Consider the following 18,635-nt stretch of genomic DNA (forward strand, 5'->3'; position numbering starts at 1 on the left):
CATAATGATGGCTGACTGGGAACAGTTATGGACCACAGGTATGAAATTTACGGCATGTAATGCCCTAAGAGAAAACTTAATGAAAATGATTTATAGGTGGTACATGACACCAGTCAAGCTTGCAAAAATTTACCATTTGCCCGACAATAAATGTTGGAAATGTAACGAGACTGAAGGCACATTCTTTCACCTTTGGTGGACATGCCCAAGGATTAAGACATTCTGGGAGATGATTTATAACGAAATGAAAAAGGTATTTAAATATAACTTTCTGAAGAAACCAGAGGCTTTTCTCCTGGGCATGGTCGGCCAATTGCTGCCAAAGAAGGATAGAACTTTTTTATGTATGCAACAACAGCAGCAAGGATACTCATTGCAAAATATTGGAAGACACAAGATTTACCCACCCGGGAAGAATGGCAGATGAAGTTGATGGACTATATGGAACTGGCGGAAATGACTGGCAGAATCCGAGACCAGGGAGAAGAGTCGGTGGAAGAAGATTGGAAAATTTTTTAAGACTATTTACAGAAATACTGTAAAATTAATGAATGTTAGAAAAATGTTGGAATGAAGTTATATGGCTTTAGTAGAAACGTTATAAGGAATTAAGTATAAATAGATTAAAGGTAAAGGTAAAGGTACCCCTGCCCGAACGGGCCAGTCTTGACAGACTCTGGGGTTTGTGCGCCCATCTCACATCTAGAGGCGGGGGGCCAGCGCTGTCCGGAGACACTTCCGGGTCACGTGGCCAGCGTGACAACGCTGCTCTGGCGAGCCAGAGCCGCACACGGAACGCCGTTTACCTTCCCGCTGGTAAGCGGTACCTATTTATCTACTTGCCCCCGGAGGTGCTTTCGAACTGCTAGGTTGGCAGGCGCTGGGACCGAGCAGCGGGAGCGCACCCCGCCGCGGGGATTCGAACCGCCGACCTTTCGATCGGCAAGCCCTAGGCACTGAGGCTTTAGCCCACAGCGCCACCCGCGTCCCATAAATAGATTAATAGAGCATTAAAGGAAAAAATAAGGTTAGAATGAGTTAAGATAATTATAGGATAGAAAACAGAGGAAGATGGAAAGGAATTGCTGAAATAATTAACAGAAGTGGAATACAAAAAGGGAGGTGCGAGGAGGTCGTGGTAATAAGTGAATGAAAGATGGGATAATGAAATTGTTTGATTTTTTATTGTTGTTTTTTTTGTTTTGTTAGTTTAATGTATTGCATTGTATTGTCTTTTTAGTGTTTAAATTTTTGGAAAAGTAATAAATATGATAGATAGATAGATAGATAGATAGATAGATAGATAGATAGATAGATAGGCCTCCTATCTGGGGTGGGATTTGAACAAAAGGTCTTCCTGACGCTTCAAAAAAGTTGCTTGTTCCTTAGCTCTGTCTCCTAGCTTTTTCTGGCCCTCTGCCACAGCTGGTTCCAGGTTCCTCGCTCCCCTCTGACAGCTACCTACAGCTGAGCACTGACAGATGGGTGAAACACAGAGAAAGTGAAATGCTTTTTAAGTCTTATTGATTTCACTCACCCTAATTGTGTTTCTAGAAACCACATAAATCACAAAGAGCAAGCATATGAGAACACTAGTATTCAAAATTCCAGGCATGAGCGGATCTGAATATTACAATGCCTTGCTCATTGCAAGGATAGACAACGTGGTGCACTCGAAGTGTTCTTAACTGCAGCATCTGTCATCCCTACTGGATGGAGCTGAGGGGAGCTGTGGTCCAGAACACCTTCTTTATTGATTTTGACAGTTGCTCAATATTTTACATTCAGTGTCAGCTGGAAGAGGCAGTGGTATAGGTTTGAGATTTGAGAACAGGAATCATTTCTATCCTAGTAACCTGGGTGCAGAGTTCAGCGTCCCTATGCAGGCTGCAGTATTCTCTCTATATGAAAGAATTTGGAAGGTTAAAACCCTGTTCTGGGAAGCCCAAAGCCCTACAGCTCCTGCCAGCCATCCAGCAACTAGTCTGGTCAACATCCTTCTAACAAACCCTGGCTGTTTTCAGGAGCCTAATTGGCAGCAAGCAGTTGATATCTATTATGTGCTGCTGACAATGAAATATCAGGGGGGGAAATCCAAAACGGAAAACATCATTATGGAACTGCCTGTCACTGAAGGCTTAGCTGTGGTGAACTGCAAGTGAGGAATCTCTTCCCTTTATTTGAGGAAGGGAGCCAAATTCATGGCTGGGAATTTTATTCTGATAATATTCTCACCCATGAATTTTGCCACAGTGAATAGTATTGAAAAAATTGGACAATTTGTGGAAATAGTGATTTATGTGATTACTGTGGGACAAGTTCGTGTACAACAAAAAGAACGTTCCTAGTTTATACTCTAGATGCAACTACATCCTGAATGCCTTATTGTTCCACAGCCAAACAGCAGGAATAATCATGGGAATAAATTAATTATTGGTGGATGTATAAAGCAACCCAACAAAAACTTTCAAGTTTATTTCTTATGAATCAACTTTACTTTTAAAAAATGACTGTGAATGTGAAGGGACTTGTTACTCAACAATAATTCTTAATATTTTGTATTCCACTTTCAGGAATTTCTGATTCTTCTCTGTTTCAAAGCACACTGTGTCCAGATTCTAAAACTTTTCTGGGAGATCTTTATGACACACATTCCCTTTTTGGGTGGTCTGAAGCCCCACCTACGTTCCGGTAAGTTCTCTGAATGTCTTCCAGTAAACGCTCTGAAAATCTTTACAGATACGTTAACAGTTTTCATTTAAGTTTTTTTGTTCAGGAAGAATTGGTACCACCTGGGAACTTGAAATGGGCTGTACTTAGGATCTCATGTACTTAGGATCTCTCACTGGAGAGCCAGTGTGGTGTAGTGGTTAAGAGCGGTAGTCTCGTAATCTGGGGAACCGGGTTCGCGTCTCCGCTCCTCCACATGCAGCTGCTGGGTGACCTTGGGCCAGTCACACTTCTGTGAAGTCTCTCAGCCCCACTCACCTCACAGAGTGTTTGTTGTGGGGGAGGAAGGGAAAGGAGAATGTTAGCCGCTTTGAGACTCCTGAAGGGGAGTGAAAGGCGGGATATCAAATCCAAACTCTTCTTCTTCTTCTTCATGTTGCAAATGCAGAGGGTGGACTTGAGAGCAGGGCAAACCACTCCCAGTCCGTATAAAATGGGCTGCCTGGGTACTTTATGTACTTCAGTATAATTTAATTCAGTATAAAGTAATTTCAAATGTTCTTGCAGAAACTATTGCCAAAGTTATTCCAGTAGTGGTAGTTAGGAGGGAATTTATCACAAATTGGCTAGATAAGAGCTGTCAGCACCAAGGATTTCAGGCACATGTTTTCAAGGATGAAAGTAAAAGATGAGAGGGAGAAGCAGCGGTGTGGTGGAAATTAATTCAGAAAATGGCTAGTAAGGAAAGTGTTTTACACCCACACCCACACACACCATACCACTGCTCTAAGCCATACTCTCCATTTTTATAAAATTGCTATCAAGGCTTCCTTCCAGACATTTGCACTTATTGTATTGCCTGCCCTGGTTCATTTGGGAGATTGCAGGGTATAGCTATTGCCTTGCATGAACTGTGGGTACACTCTGGACCCCATACCCAAGGCTACTTGAAGTTGCGAGGAAGATCAGTAGAGAGCCAGTGTAGTATAGTATCAGAGGGGATCCGGGTTAAGTTTCAACAGCTTCCTGGAGGAAAGCCAGGTTGCAAATGTGATAATAAACATAGTGAATAGCAAACTGTTTTTAGGAACTCTTATCTCCAGTTACAGATCTTTTCACTCAGGAACTGCTAACAAGCTTCCACAGAACACTACAGTTCCCTGGAAAATAGTTTGAAAACCTTACAACCTTAAAAAAAAGAAAAAGAAACCTCTGTTAAGCAATTGTTTCTCCATGAGTTTCTGCAAAAGTTTTAAAAAAAATCATAGGAAGGTTACAAATTTGAGGCTATAAAAAGCTCCAGAGATTGCCTAAATCAGGCTTCTGCAACCTAAGATCCTCCCTGTATTTTGGACTTTTAAGTTTCAGCCATCTTAGGAAAGGCTGGTCCAAATTACCATTTTACACTGGACCGTATGAGGCAGTGGAATGTCTGTTGCTAATATTACTACTGTAAACCACTTATTAAGGGACGCGGGTGGCATTGTGTGTTAAACCATAGAGCCTAGGACTTGCCGATCAGAAGGTCGGTGGTTCGAATCCCCACGACGGGGTGAGTTCCCGTTGCTCAGTCCCAACTCCTGCCAACCTAGCAGTTTGAAAGCACCTCAAAGTGCAAGTAGATAAATAGGTACCGCTCCGGCGGGAAGGTAACCGGCGTTTCCGTGCACTGCTCTGGTTCACCAGAAGCGGCTTAGTCATGCTGGCCACATGACCCAGAAGCTGTACGCTGGCTCCCTCGGCCAATAAAGCAAGATGAGCGCCGCAACCCCAGAGTCAGCCACGACGGGACCTAATGGTCAGGGGTCCCTTTACCTTTACCTTTACCTTTACACCACTTATTGCAATCTTTTTTATAAATAGTAAGTAGTCAGAAGTTGACTAAATAAATAAATAAATAAATGTTCTTTGAGCAAAGTGCCATACAAACATTCCCAATTTCATATGATGAGTCCATGACAGAGGTGGGATTGAAACACAGGTTGCTAGCCAGCCTTCAAGCAAGCAAGCAAGCACATTTTTGCAGAGCAAGGGACGCTCGGTGCTGCTATAGATTGAAGGCACCTGTTGCTCTGAAACTAGAGTGTTTGAAAAAGGGAAGCTAGACTCTTTTAAGGTCTGGAGAAAAGGAGAAACCGCACAGAAGCATCATGCTGTTTTCAATACAAAATTGAAACTGGATAAAGTAACTTTAAGCTGCATTATGAGAAGAATGAACCCAGAGGGGCTTACGCTATGACTCTTCAGTTCCTATTATTGAACGTCCACCTACCCCAGAGAGATTTAAAAGAGGCTATAGGTGAGCAGTCTCTATAACGAATAGAGTATGAATCAACTGGAGTTCATCTAACAAAGAGCATTCAGAGCCAAATCAGGGCTCTCCCCTCTTTTCATATAATGGCTAACTAAGGGCTTTATTATAGCATCAGAAGATTCCTGGGGATGAGCCCGGCTCCACTTTTGAATTATTCCCCAGGGGTTTGTAACCAACCATTTTACTTCCCAGGAGGAAGTCTGATTTCAACTGCACACCCGCTGTGTCTGTTGTACAGAACTAAGCCAGCAACTAAAGGTCAATTTTGACCTTCTCTCCCGTGTATGTCATTTCAGCTCCACATAAAACATACTATACAAAAGCATCTCTCGGTGATCCTCTTGCCCCTTGGGGCAGAGCAGTTGCACTCATATGCAAATGCTTTATTTGGCTAAACAAATAAAAGGTTGGAAGGGATGGAAGACAGAAAGGTGTTCAAAAATGAATCTAAAAGTGGAAGCCAATGGTGTGCAGTAATAGAATTTGGCAGCATGTGTTCCGAGTAGGAAGTAAAATTCTTTAAACAAATTTGCCACAAGGATGGGTGTGGGTGTATATATAAACAGTATATATGCATTACATACCGTATTTTCCCATGTATAAGACTATATTTTTTCCTAAATTTTTGAAGTTTAAAATAAGGGGTCGTCTTATACACGGATAGTACATAGTGCATTGTCTTAATTTTGGGTTAAAAAAAAGGGGGTCGTCTTATACACAGAATATACACATGCAACTGTAATACATATGCAGACACCTTATTCTGTGGCAAGACCTAGTCTAATCATTATTATTCTCCTGTCCCCTTCAGAGTGTTTAAGAATCTAGTTTAAATACAAGATTAATAGGCTATCAGCAATAGTACATGAACCCTCCTTTGCCCCCTCTAGTAGCATTTCAAGGGACTGGATCCAATGGAAAGAGTCAGTGACACATTAACTTCTCATGCCAAGATCCAAGTAACTTGGCAATGCTACTCAGTGCAATGACCTGAAACCTAGATTCCTGGCATTAAGCCTCTACACTTTGTACCACACTCGCTCCTTAATGTTGGGACAGTTGTCAAAGCGCATGTGCAACATCAGTGTTCCCCAAATTTGTGTGCAGAATCCATGCTCTCCAGCTTTCATCCTTTGGATAGGAGGAGGGATTTTGGCAGGCACCACATTTCTCACCTTATGGGGTGACTTGCTGCACGGACCAAAATTCCTTCTTCCATACAAGTATTAAAGGTGAAAGAGTCTTTCTCTCTCTTTCCCCAGCTGCACTGATTTCATGCTCCCAAAAACCACAAAGGATCATTATGGAGTCAACATGACATTAACAACACTGTGCCTTCTTTCCCCTTGGTCCTGTTTAATTATTATTAATTACTGATCAGTACCTGCTTCCAGGCAATAAGGCACTGTTGGGAAGCACAGAGTGCTCACATGTTGTGAATAATGATCAAGATATATCATGTGTAAATCCTTTCCATGTTGCAATTTTGGGAAACGGCAAAAGATGTGGCAATAGCCATTCTCTTAGATGGCTTTTGTTAAGAAGGGACGTGGGTGCCGCTGTGGTCTAAACCACCGAGCCTCTTCGGCTTGGAAGGTCGCCGGTTCAAATCCCTACAATGGAGTGAGTTCCCGTTGCTCTGTCCCAGCTCCTGCCAACCTAGCAGTTCAAAAGCACACCAGTGCAAGTAGATAAATAGGTACTGCTGCGGCGGGAAGGTAAATGGCGTTTCCATGCGCTCTGGCTTCTGTCACGATGTCCCATTGCACCCGAAGCGGTTTAGTCATGCTGGCCACATGACCCGGAAAGCTGTCTGTGGACAAACGGCCGGCTCCCTCAGCCTGAAAGTGAGATGAGTGCCACAACCCCTTAATCACCTTTGACTGGACTTAACCATCTAGAGGTCTTTTACCATTTTTACCTTTTTTGTTAAGACTAAGGCTGTGTAGATACAATATACATTTAAAGCACATTTGAAACACACTGCCAAGAATTCTTTGAGAGCAAGAATGTGCCTAAAATTAAAGTCATAGTGTGTTGCACAGCCATATATACATGGAGGAGAGTTCTATCAATAGCTGCAATATCTGCTTCAAGCTTTTTAAAACTGCCAGCTAGTGAGCATCAGTCATTTATATCCATGATTAGATTCATTCTACTCCAGTGCAGTCTATTCATAAGCTCTTGCATCTACATAACCAAACTGGAACGTGTATAAAATATTGTGGCAGCACAGCTTTCAGGCAGGAGACGACATCCTAACTATATTATACACTTGGACACCTTGTGAATGGATTAAATTTAACCTTGACGTTGTTAGTACTGCCAGAAAGGCTTCCCTCTTCCCATCTCCTGTTGCCCCTCATTCCCAACCATGGAGACTAGCTAGCTCCCAAGTCCTGACATTCACATATGCAGTTTCCAAGGTAAGAGGCAGTACAGTGGTACCTCGGGTTAAGAACTTAATTCATTCCGGAGGTCCATTCTTAACCTGAAACTGTTCTTAACCTGAAGCACCACTTTAGCTAATGGGGCCTCCTGCTGCTGCTGCACCACCGGAGCACGATTTCTGTACTCATCCTGAAGCAAAGTTCTTAACCCGAGGTACTATTTCTGGGTTAGCAGAGTCTGTAACCTGAAGCGTCTGTAACCTGAAGCGTCTGTAACCCAAGGTACCACTGTACATGCACTTACCTTTTTTGTTAAGACTAAGGCTGTGTAGCTACAATATACATTTAAAGCACATTTGAAACACATTGCCAAGAATTCTTTGAGAGCAAGAATGTGCCTAAAATTAAAGTCATAGTGTGTTGCACAGCCATATATACATGGAGGAGAGTTCTATCAATAGCTATATGGAGATTCCAGGGTAAGAGGCAGTAGTTCCCTGAGAGCCACTTGCTGGGGAGCGATTGCTTGTTGGCATTTGGTTGACCTGTTGCAAGCAGGATGTTGAATTTGAATAGGGATAAGGGATAAGGGAACTACAACTCCCATTTGCCCCAACCAGCATGGCCAACTCAGGGCACTTCAGCTCCAGAACACCTGGAGGACCACAAGTTCCCCATCTTGTTCTTAAGTTCACACAAAATCCTGCTTCCGATATCAAGTAAGCAATACATGTAGATCAGTAGAGAAAAATATGCATCAGTGTTAATCACTGATCCACATCTGTTCAAGCAGCTGGTGCAGCTACTTCACAATCTAACCTCCAGCCATGTTTACCGTTAATTAAACCCACCATTGGAAGTTCTTTGCTGGCATGGTAGTGGTAGGCTGAACTGCAGGCAGCGTTTACTGCGGTGATTTCAGAAGGTGCCAACCTCCACATGGATCCATTCAGTAAACACTCGGTTGAACGGCTTGGCTGTAAGCGGGAGCGTGATCCAGTCAGGATTAGAGGCAGTTGGAGTCAGTAAGAATGAAACCAGAATGGAACCTGACATATGTAGCAAGCTGGTGCAATACATCGCTGTGAAGGTCAGGACTTGGGAGATAGCTAGTCTCCATGGTTGGGAATGAGGGGCAACAAGAGATGGGAAGTGGGAAGCCTTCCCAGGGTTAAATTTAATCCATTCACAAGGTGTCCAAGTGTATAATATAGTTAGGATGTCGTCTCCTGCCTGAAAGCTGTGCTGCCACAATATTTTATACAAATTCCAGTTTGGTTATGTAGATGCAAGCGCTCATGAATAGACTGCACTGGAGTAGAATGAATCTAATCATGGATATAAATGACTGATGCTCACTAGCTGGCAGTTTTAAAAAGCTTGAAGCAACCAGCTGCCCAACTCCTCCTGGAAATTCAATAGAAGTTGGGTTTCTGCAATCTTCTACATTCCGAAAACTCCTTTGTTAGTTATTAATACAGGATATTCTGTTAAATAAAATGACATCTAAAAGTGAAAGCACATTTCAATGCATAGAGAGAGAGGGTTGGCCAGTTTGTTTTCTTGTTCAGCAAGCAGTAGCCCCTAAATTACTTGATCTTTTTTTTTTTGCAACTGTGAGATACTATATACTCTTTGAAGTTCAAAAGAGAAGGGAAGCATTCATCTGGGAAAGAAGCCTTTATCGAGAAATTACTATGTCGCGCCAAGATAGGAAATCCAACGTCAAATAAGGATTACATTAGAAATAGCTGCAGACATTTCAAAGTTGCATTTGAAGTTTTGCCTCTGCTCTGGTTTTATTTTTGACTTCCAAGCTAAAGGAAAATGAATTTCCAGGGCTTTGCTGATGTGGGTGCAATTTTTCATTCTCAGGGCCATCAAGGAAGCCACAGGAAAGAGGCCATTTGTGTTGAGTCGCTCTACATTTGTTGGAAACGGGAAATATACAGCCCACTGGCTAGGGGACAACCATGCTCTTTGGGAAGATATGCACACATCGATAATTGGAATTTTGGAGTTTAATCTTTTCGGAATTCCACAAGTAAGTGGTTTTGAAGGCACATTGGGCAACCATTTGCGTACAACGTTGTACCATTTCAAAATGGCCACAGAAGTTGGCAATGACATCAGAAGCAAAGGAACATAACGTGTCAGTTCAGGGGGTGGGGGTGATGTTGCGGCATGCTTCAAATGCTGCACTTGTAGGCATCAAGGGTTTAAGTCCATAAGGCATATTATACAATGGGATGGATCCACAAAAGCATGACCACAAAGAGGCAATTTTTCCATTCCCTATATCCTATAGCAATTCTACAGCCCTCCCCGGCTTTTCCTGAATGTCCCTCTGGAATGGCTTGGGGCTCAGGAGATTTCGTTGGGAAGGTGAATCAGAAACCGAGCAAGATATATACTTGCATAGTTTCAAAAAACTATGCAGAATTTTGAAGGCTGGAAGAGAGGCAAGCAACTAGCCTCCATGTTAGTAGACCATACAGGAGTGTCTACACCCGTGGTGATTCAATGAATACTTCGCAAAAAGAGCAAAAGGACAGACTTTGTTACCAGTTAGGGTAGCATATGCTAATAAGTTTACATTTCAGTGCTAGATAACTACTTTTATTGCATGGAAACAAACTTAATTACAAATTTCTGCAGGGTTCTGTTGGCATACGTGAGAATAATCTGGAAGAGGAAGTTTGAGCATTGTGGCCTCAGTGGTTTGCACAAAGAAGTGTCTCTAAAAAAACAATTGGCTTCCACAAGCCACAAGCGCTAATTCACCCTACTTAAATTGATATATTATCCAAAGCTCTGGCGTGCTCTGGTCCATGGGGTCACGAAGAGTCGGACACAACTAAACGACTAAACAACATCCAAAGCTCAGCAATCAAACACCATTTAACGTAACAGAGTTCTACGTACACAGAAATATCCATACCTTGATCTATATACAAGATCTTTTGATGGCCCATTCATTCCAAAAGAGGGAGCCAAGCTGTCCTCATGAAGGGATTTGCATACATATCAGTTGCCTCTATTGCAATGAATGAATCCAACACCTGTTACAGACATACGGACTTAAGTAGCAAGGCCTTATGAAATCCAGTATAAAGAGCATTGTGGTTTATTTTCTATGTATATTGAAAAGGTCTGATGGGCCATCGATGGTCTGATGGGCTGTCGAGAAATCTACGGACAATTGCATCACTGCAGCTGCTGCATACAGTTGCTGTCTTTAGAAAACATCTGAAGGCAGCCCTGTTTAGGGAAGCTTTTAATGTTTGATGTATTACAGTATTTTAATATTTTTTTGGAAGCCGCCCAGAGTGGCTAGGGAAGCCCAGCCAGATGGGCGGGGTAATAATAATAATAATAATAATAATAATAATAATAATAATTACCTTTTGCAGTAGGCAACTGGTATCCAAGTGACTTGTGGCCAGTTTACAGCATGAATGGCAGGAAGCACTGATTTTTGGTCTGTCTTCACAGGTGGGTGCTGATATCTGTGGCTTTTACTATGATACTACTTTTGAACTCTGTCTGCGTTGGACACAGCTTGGTGCATTCTATCCATTGTCCAGAAACCATAATGCATTTGGTCAGAAGGTAAGTAGGTGCCACTTAGAAATATTGCAGTTTGGACATTAAATATATATATATATATGCTTTCGTAGATTTTCACGGGTACAGGAATGCAGGTTTTGGTGTCTTCGGGTGTCCTCCCGTGTAAGAGTCGGGGTGTCTGTGCGACGTTTCGACGAGGTCTCACTCGTCATCTTCAGGCTGGTGCTTTCGGCTTCTTGTTACTGGAACAGAGCAGAGTCTGGTGTTTGAGTTCCTATAAATACTGTTGAGGGGTGTGGTGTATAGCCTCCAACGTTCTGGGCAGAGAGGAAGTTCCTAGATTAGTGTGCCTTTTCTTCTTTTGTTCCTTAATTACTTGAGGGATATCTTGGGTGATTTCATGAGTGATATTCTGAATACCACTGGGTGGGTCATTAAGTGTAGATTAGTTGCTAAAGCTTTCGTGTCTTGACCTCTTGAGCTTGTGAAGAGTTTTTCTGAGAAGATGGCTGTCTTTTGGCACAAGGCACAAAACCACAGCTCGCCCCTATACACGAAGCCAAGCCAGAGCACAACTAAATGCAGCACAGCCATCTTCTCAGAAAAACTCTTCACAAGCTCAAGAGGTCAAGACACGAAAGCTTTAGCAACTAATCTACACTTAATGACCCACCCAGTGGTATTCAGAATATCACTCATGAAATCACCCAAGATATCCCTCAAGTAATTAAGGAACAAAAGAAGAAAAGGCACACTAATCTAGGAACTTCCTCTCTGCCCAGAACGTTGGAGGCTATACACCACACCCCTCAACAGTATTTATAGGAACTCAAACACCAGACTCTGCTCTGTTCCAGTAACAAGAAGCCGAAAGCACCAGCCTGAAGATGACGAGTGAGACCTCGTCGAAACGTCGCACAGACACCCCGACTCTTACACGGGAGGACACCCGAAGACACCAAAACCTGCATATATATATATATATATATATATATATATATATATATATATATATATTTGCTTTCGTAGATTTTCACGGGTACAGGAATGCAGGTTTTGGTGTCTTCGGGTGTCTTCCCGTGTAAGAGTCGGGGTGTCTGTGCGACGTTTCGACGAGGTCTCACTCGTCATCTTCAGGCTGGTGCTTTCGGCTTCTTGTTACTGGAAAAGAAGCCGAAAACACCAGCCTGAAGATGACGAGTGAGACCTCGTCGAAACGTCGCACAGACACCCCGACTCTTACACGGGAAGACACCCGAAGACACCAAAACCTGCATATATATATATATATATATATATATATATATATATGACAAATGCTCACTTTTCTGGTGGAATGTTCTCCTCATTTGTTTTGACATTCAGTATTGTAGGACTGATGCAATTCTGATGGTTGGCCTGGACAGACATTTTTAAATTATGAGCAACTTTGATCATTTGGTTTCTCAGTTTGATTAATCCTCTTAATCTTTTTACAAAAGTTTTCAAAAGTATCTGCCAAGTCACTAGCCTTGTGGAACAAACACCTTTCCTACTCAAAAGAAATCATTTTGGCTCAGGTTTGTGTAAAAGAAATACAGGGCCAAGGCTGAGGTAATTTGCTATCTGGTCACATCAGGGTCTTATGAAAGCTTGTCAAGCACTGCTGCTGTTGTGAACAAACTAGCGCCCATTGAATGTCTATTGACCCAGCTACTGTAAATAAGCAGTGTTGACAGAAAAAGGGGGGACATTAAAATTATGTCTCTGGAAAGCAGCTGATTCAGAGAACAGCATAATGTCGGTCAACTGCCTCAGAGACCACCAGTCTGAAACATAAAATGTAGAGGATCAGAGTTTTGCTTTCTTTGCAAATGTAATTAAAAGGAAGAGGATGCTTTGGTTATACCTGAACAATAAACTTTCAAATAACATTTTTGGGATGCATTTATTTGTAACACTTTAATCCCATTCTACTTTTGAGATGCTCAGGACAATATTGGTTCTCTGCCTTCTTTAATCCTTACGTGTGGGGGGGGTCCTAATGGGGGGGGGGGATTATCAGATGACCACAACAGATATTGAAAGTACCTCAGGGGTGAGGAGATGAAAAGAACAGCCATGCTCCCAACAACATATGCAGCAGTCGAATACATAAACATAGTGTACGAAGGGATTCTACATGCATATTATAGCTGGTCAAACTGGGGAGGGGGGAGTCATTAGCAACCTTCATGCATTGTTCCAATGGGGGGGGATCTGAACCCTCCTCTATATCATGAGATGAATTGTGTTGAGATGTTGTGGTTGGCCCAAAGTTACCCAGCAAACTTCCATGTATGAGCAGGAACTTAGATCTCCCTGATCCGTACCACGACATCTCACTGGTTCCTGCTCCCAGGACCTTCACATAAACATCTTTTTTAAAATATATTGTGATTAGATTAGCTCATCCCTGACCACTGATCCTGCTAGCTAGGGATGATGGGAGTTGTAGTCCAAAAAACCCAAGTTTGGGAAACCCTGGCTTAGTTAAAAGCCAAGCAGTTGACGAAAGAAGTCTTTAATAGGTTTACATGCCAAAGCCTGTTGTTCCCTTAGCTTTCAGGATGGGGCAGGGGGTCCAATAAGCTTGAATGCGTAAATATAAATAAATGCAAATCAAACTGAAATCCTGCTTTTTCACAGGAACAAGACCCTGGAGTGTTTGGGCTTGAATTTGCCACAATTGCACGATCAACACTGCAGATTCGATACTCCCTCCTGCCATACTTGTACACCCTATTCTTTGAAGCTCATGCCTTTGGAAATACAGTGGCCCGAGGTTTAATGCACGAGTAAGTTACCCATTCATTTTCCTCCTTGTCATGGGTTTTTAATCAAAGATATGTTATTAGGTATATCGGGTCCTCCCTTAAAGAGGGCACGAGTTGCGGCGAGACCTGGCAACCAAACCCTGTGTTGTAGGTGGGTATGATTGGATAGCCACAACACCCAATTGGTAGGTCCCTTGATGCAGGGTTTAATCAGGCCAATGGGACACAGGCCAACAGATCAAGGGACCTATGTATACCTATGCACGTGACCCAGAGCTTCCTCTTTTGGCGCGTGCATTCGGAACACCTGCCCACCTCTCCCTATTTTTAGGGCTTGTGTGCTTGACCTTGCTAAGCCGCCGTGTGTTGTCTGTCGTTGGGACAGGGGCACAGCAGGAATTTTCCCCACTTGGCTGATTGGCTGTTGCCATTTGGATTTCGCCTGCCTCATGGCAAATCATCACAACTTGTAAGGTTGTGGATAGGCTCTGGTTCAGGCGATAGGGATGGCGGAATGCTCTCGCCATCCCTATGTGAAGGGTATTCCGTTAAAGGAATCCAGGGACTCAGTGTTTTGGTCAACCCTGTGAGGGGGTTGTGCCCATGCCAGAGTCCAAGGGGACATCTGGGTGGTGGACATAGCCTGTTCCCGGCTTTCCGTCTATCCAGGTGTTCACCCTAGGCTGACCTATGCTGGTGCCCTGGGTCAGCACTACCTGCAACAGTGCAGAGAGCTTGTTGAACCAGAGCCTATGCAACCACTCACGTGCTGTAATCAATAAAGTTGTGGCCTAAATTCTGCCAAAAACCGAACCAAAATTTGAGTATTGACTGAATTTATTTAAGGGGGAGGTTTAAAGGTCTGAACACGCAATTATTTTGTTGATCGTAATGATGGTGAAGAAAACAGGGCTAAGTGTTCTCCACAGGCACAGCAACAGCAGGTTACAATGGAAATATAATATTTATAGGCATATTTTAAAAGTCTATTGCTTGCCATTCAGAATTCTTTGGAAGGTTTGTGGCTAAGTCAATGATAAACTGTTTGAAGGTCTCCAAACGAAATTCAGTTACAAAACAAAGACAGCATTGCTCAGTTTCACCCAGGGTGTGATGACGGGAATTAAAAATGATAGTGTAAAGGCAAAAATCATGTATAAGCCTGGCCCTGCCATGAGGCAGTGGGATGAAGCTGCCTCAGGTGGCAGATGCTGAAGGGGCAGAAGCAGACAAACCTGTATGTACCACATGATCTGTCCAATGCCCCTTAAGTTGGCCTTCTGTCCTCAGGTGCAGCAGAAGACGCTAGCGTCAAAGTAAGATTCAGCTGCCAGTCTGGTTGACTTTTGTATGTGGAATATGCAGAGGCACAATCTTCTCTGCCTCAGGCAGCAAAATGTTTCTAGCTAGTCCTAGTCATTAGATTGATAGGATGTTCTAAATACCTTTTAATAAGCCCTCCTTCAGTCGAAAGAACTCCTGCAATTATATACCCTGCCCACAGGTTGAGTACACCAAACAGTGAGCCATTCATGCACCACAGTTTTCATGCAAACCAGTCCCCACCACATACTTTTCTCTTCTGTGCTTCAAGCAGCCAACAAGAAATATTTTGTAGCACATGACAATGGCCAGTCTACACAGAGAGACAAGTTTGTGCCAGGTTTCCGTGCCTGCTTAGTGTCATCAAAGCAGCTGTCTGCTGGAAACCAGAAATAGCTGTATGATGAGGAAAGATGAGATGGCTGCCTCTGGGAGCAGATTTTGGTTACTTATAAGAGCAGCCCGTTTTGTTGGGGGACAGAGGAAGCTAATGGGGTTAGAAACTTGGATTTTTTTACCTCAGGTAGCAAAAAGGCCTGCTCTTAGTAGTTCTAGGTTTTTAGTGCCACAATTAGGTGTGCCTCTTTTACTTCCTGAAATGGTATATACCGTAATACCATACAGATACCCCATGGAGCCTGCTAGTGCTTTGGGGCCAGCACACTATTTGAAAGCATTATTTGGGTTGTGTTTTTAAAGGGACTCATGACATAGACATGCAGGTCTGAGTTTGATCGATTTCCTCTTTATATTGGATGGTTTCCTTTTTATATTGTGACAGCATCGAAACCATTTAATCATGCTCATTGTGCTTGCATTAAGAGCAGTGTTTCTTAGTCACCTTTCCTTTTATCATTTAAATCACATTATGAACATATGCGTCTTGCCTCACTGAGGAGAAAGGGAGAGCAATAGCCCAGTTTCTTTTCCATCCAAAGAGCAAAACATAAGGTGTCTCTGTGAAGTTTGTTTTGCCACACAGCTAAATAGAGGAGGAAGCCCTGAAGGAAGCCCGGGAGCATATTTATCCTTGCGCATTGTGACCTCACAAAGTGTCAATTGCTTCAGAAAAACAAATAGCTCAGATACCTGTGGGCTCCTTTTTTCTTCAGAACATTAATGGCGCAACCATCCCTTTTCCGAATCCTCTGTGTGCACATATGACAAGCTGGTCTTGGGCTTCCTCACAGTTGCTATAAAGGCCAATGCAGCTCAGATTACTGCCGAGTTTGATTTCATTTCTGGGCGAGGGAGAGATTGTGATTCAGAGGCAAACATGCACCCCATGTGTTTGACTCCTGCTAATAAAACATCAGGCAGCCACTGACATGCAGCAATGCCATGGAATACTAACAAGAACAGCTTTCTAAAGCTCAATATAAAGGTAAAGGTAAAGGTAAAGGTACCCCTGCCCGAACGGGCCAGTCTTGACAGACTCTGGGGTTTGTGCGCCCATCTCACATCTATAGGCCGGGGGCCAGCGCTGTCCGGAGACACTTCCGGGTCACGTGGCCAGCGTGACAAAGCTGCATCTGGCGAGCCAGCGCAGCACACGGAACGCCGTTTACCTTCCCGCTGGTAAGCGGTACCTATTTATCTACTTGCACCCGGAGGTGCTTTCGAACTGCTAGGTTGGCAGGCGCTGGGACCGAGCTCAATATAGAAGCCCCCAAATCTACGTCAATGATATCAGTTACAGGTAGGTAGCCGTGTTGGTCTGCGGTAGTCAAAACAAAATTTAAAAAATTCCTTTTAGTAGCACCTTAAAGGTAAAGGTAAAGGGACCCCTGACCATTAGGTCCAGTCATGACCGACTCTGGGATTGTGGCGCTCATCTTGCTTTACTGGCCGAGGGAGCCGGCGTACAGCTTCCAGGTCGTGTGGCCAGCATTACTAAGCCGCTACTGGCGAACCAGAGCAGCGCACAGAAACGCCGTTTACCTTCCCGCCAGAGCGGTACCTATTTATCTACTTGCACTTTGACGTGCTTTTGAACTGCTAGTTGGTCTCTAAGGTGCTACTGGAAGGAATTTTTTTACAGTGGTACTTCTGGTTACGTACTTAATTCGTTCTGGAGGTCTGTTCTTAACCTGAAACTGTTCTTAACCTGAAGCACCACTTTAGCTAATGGGGCCTCCCGCTGCCGCTGCGCCACCGCCACGCGATTTCTGTTCTCATCCTGAAGCAAAGTTCTTATCTCAAGGTACTATTTCTGGGTTAGCGGAGTGTGTAACCTGAAGCGTATGTAACCCAAGGTACCACTGTATTTTGTTTCAATGATATCAGATTGGTATTTTCTTTTTTGGAAAATAGGTAGGCTGACTTCAATACACAGTGAAACCATTTAACCACAAATATCTACACAAACTGGCAGTGGCTTTCCATTGACCCTGACAGAAGTATTGCCAAACGTTGCCTTGAGATGCTGGGAATTGAATCGTAGAATTGTTGAGTGGGAGGGGACCCTGAGGGTCATCTAGTCCAGCCTCCTGCAATGCAGAAATCCTTCCCATGGCTGTCCCTGGATGGCCTCGAACCGCCAACCTCCTGCTTAACAGCCTGGTGCACTGACCCATTGTACCACCTAACTCTGGAACCTTTCGCATGCCAAGCATGGGCTCTGAACTATGGCCCTTCCCCTTTCAGAGAAGGAAGCGTAACATTTCCTATATTGCTGTACCTTTGGCTTCCACGGCACACAAACTGGTAACCAGCAGGGGTGTAGGTGGGGGAAATTAAAACAGAAATGCGGAGCTCCGAAGTGCTGTGGAGCTTCACATAGGCAGGGGCTTCTTAATTTTTCCTCGCGGAGGAATGCTTTGCAGTCATGGGGCATTCCCTGGCATTAAAAAGAATAAAGTATGACATGTTTATACTGTGTTCCATGTTGTATCCCATTGATATTTTCAGTGTGACCCAGAGGTTTATGCCATTCACATTCTACGTACAATAAACTGAATCCTAGTCTATAGAAATAAATACTCATCTTATTGAAATAACTTAAAATAAAGGAATCTGTGGTTTGGCAGCTGCTGAGCTAGAACAACCTGACCGTGCCTGAGGTGCCTACAAAAAGGCTGTTGAACATGAACCAAGGCAGTTGCATGGCAAGGCAAGACTTAGATAAATTTGTATTACGGCCAAGTAATCAAAGTACTGAGCCGAATATTATTGGGGAAAGTGGCTTCAAGTATGAAGAACTGTTTCAGCTATCTTTTATTATCTCTGAAGTTTTAATCTCAGAAGGCTGTACTGATTACCGAATGGAATTTTAAGATAATGTTTAAGATAGCACATGGGGAATAATGCAAGTAATTTTATTAATTATAATTGGCACTGCACTTGCCTGCACGCTGAGTGTTTTAGAGCAATTTCATTTATCCTGTCAGCACAATACAATTTACTGAATGTTGGATATGCAAATATCAGTCTGGAAGAAAGTTTTGTTAATATTGAAGGGGAAGCCTAAAAAAGAATGACAAAAACATAGGCTCTGGTGCATTTGACAAGGGTTGATATTATTTTGCCATACCACAGACAGAATAACTGCAAAGAAGGGCATAACTGGGTACA

The 18,635-nt window shown here is 43.2% G+C and overlaps 1 protein-coding gene across 1 annotated transcript in view; it reads left to right on the plus strand.

Moving 5' to 3' along the window:
* Positions 1–18,635, plus strand: part of LOC309541594 (sucrase-isomaltase, intestinal-like) — a 111,677-nt gene that overhangs the window by 75,047 nt on the left and 17,995 nt on the right. The window contains exons 13-16 of the mRNA XM_082239600.1: positions 2,574–2,691; positions 9,250–9,418; positions 10,870–10,986; positions 13,612–13,760. Coding sequence (XP_082095726.1) covers positions 2,574–2,691; positions 9,250–9,418; positions 10,870–10,986; positions 13,612–13,760 — 553 coding nt within the window. The remainder of the gene's footprint in view (positions 1–2,573; positions 2,692–9,249; positions 9,419–10,869; positions 10,987–13,611; positions 13,761–18,635) is intronic.

The sequence above is a fragment of the Podarcis vaucheri genome (genome assembly GCF_965113315.1).
Source record: "Podarcis vaucheri genome assembly, chromosome: 10".
Taxonomy (NCBI): domain Eukaryota; kingdom Metazoa; phylum Chordata; class Lepidosauria; order Squamata; family Lacertidae; genus Podarcis; species Podarcis vaucheri.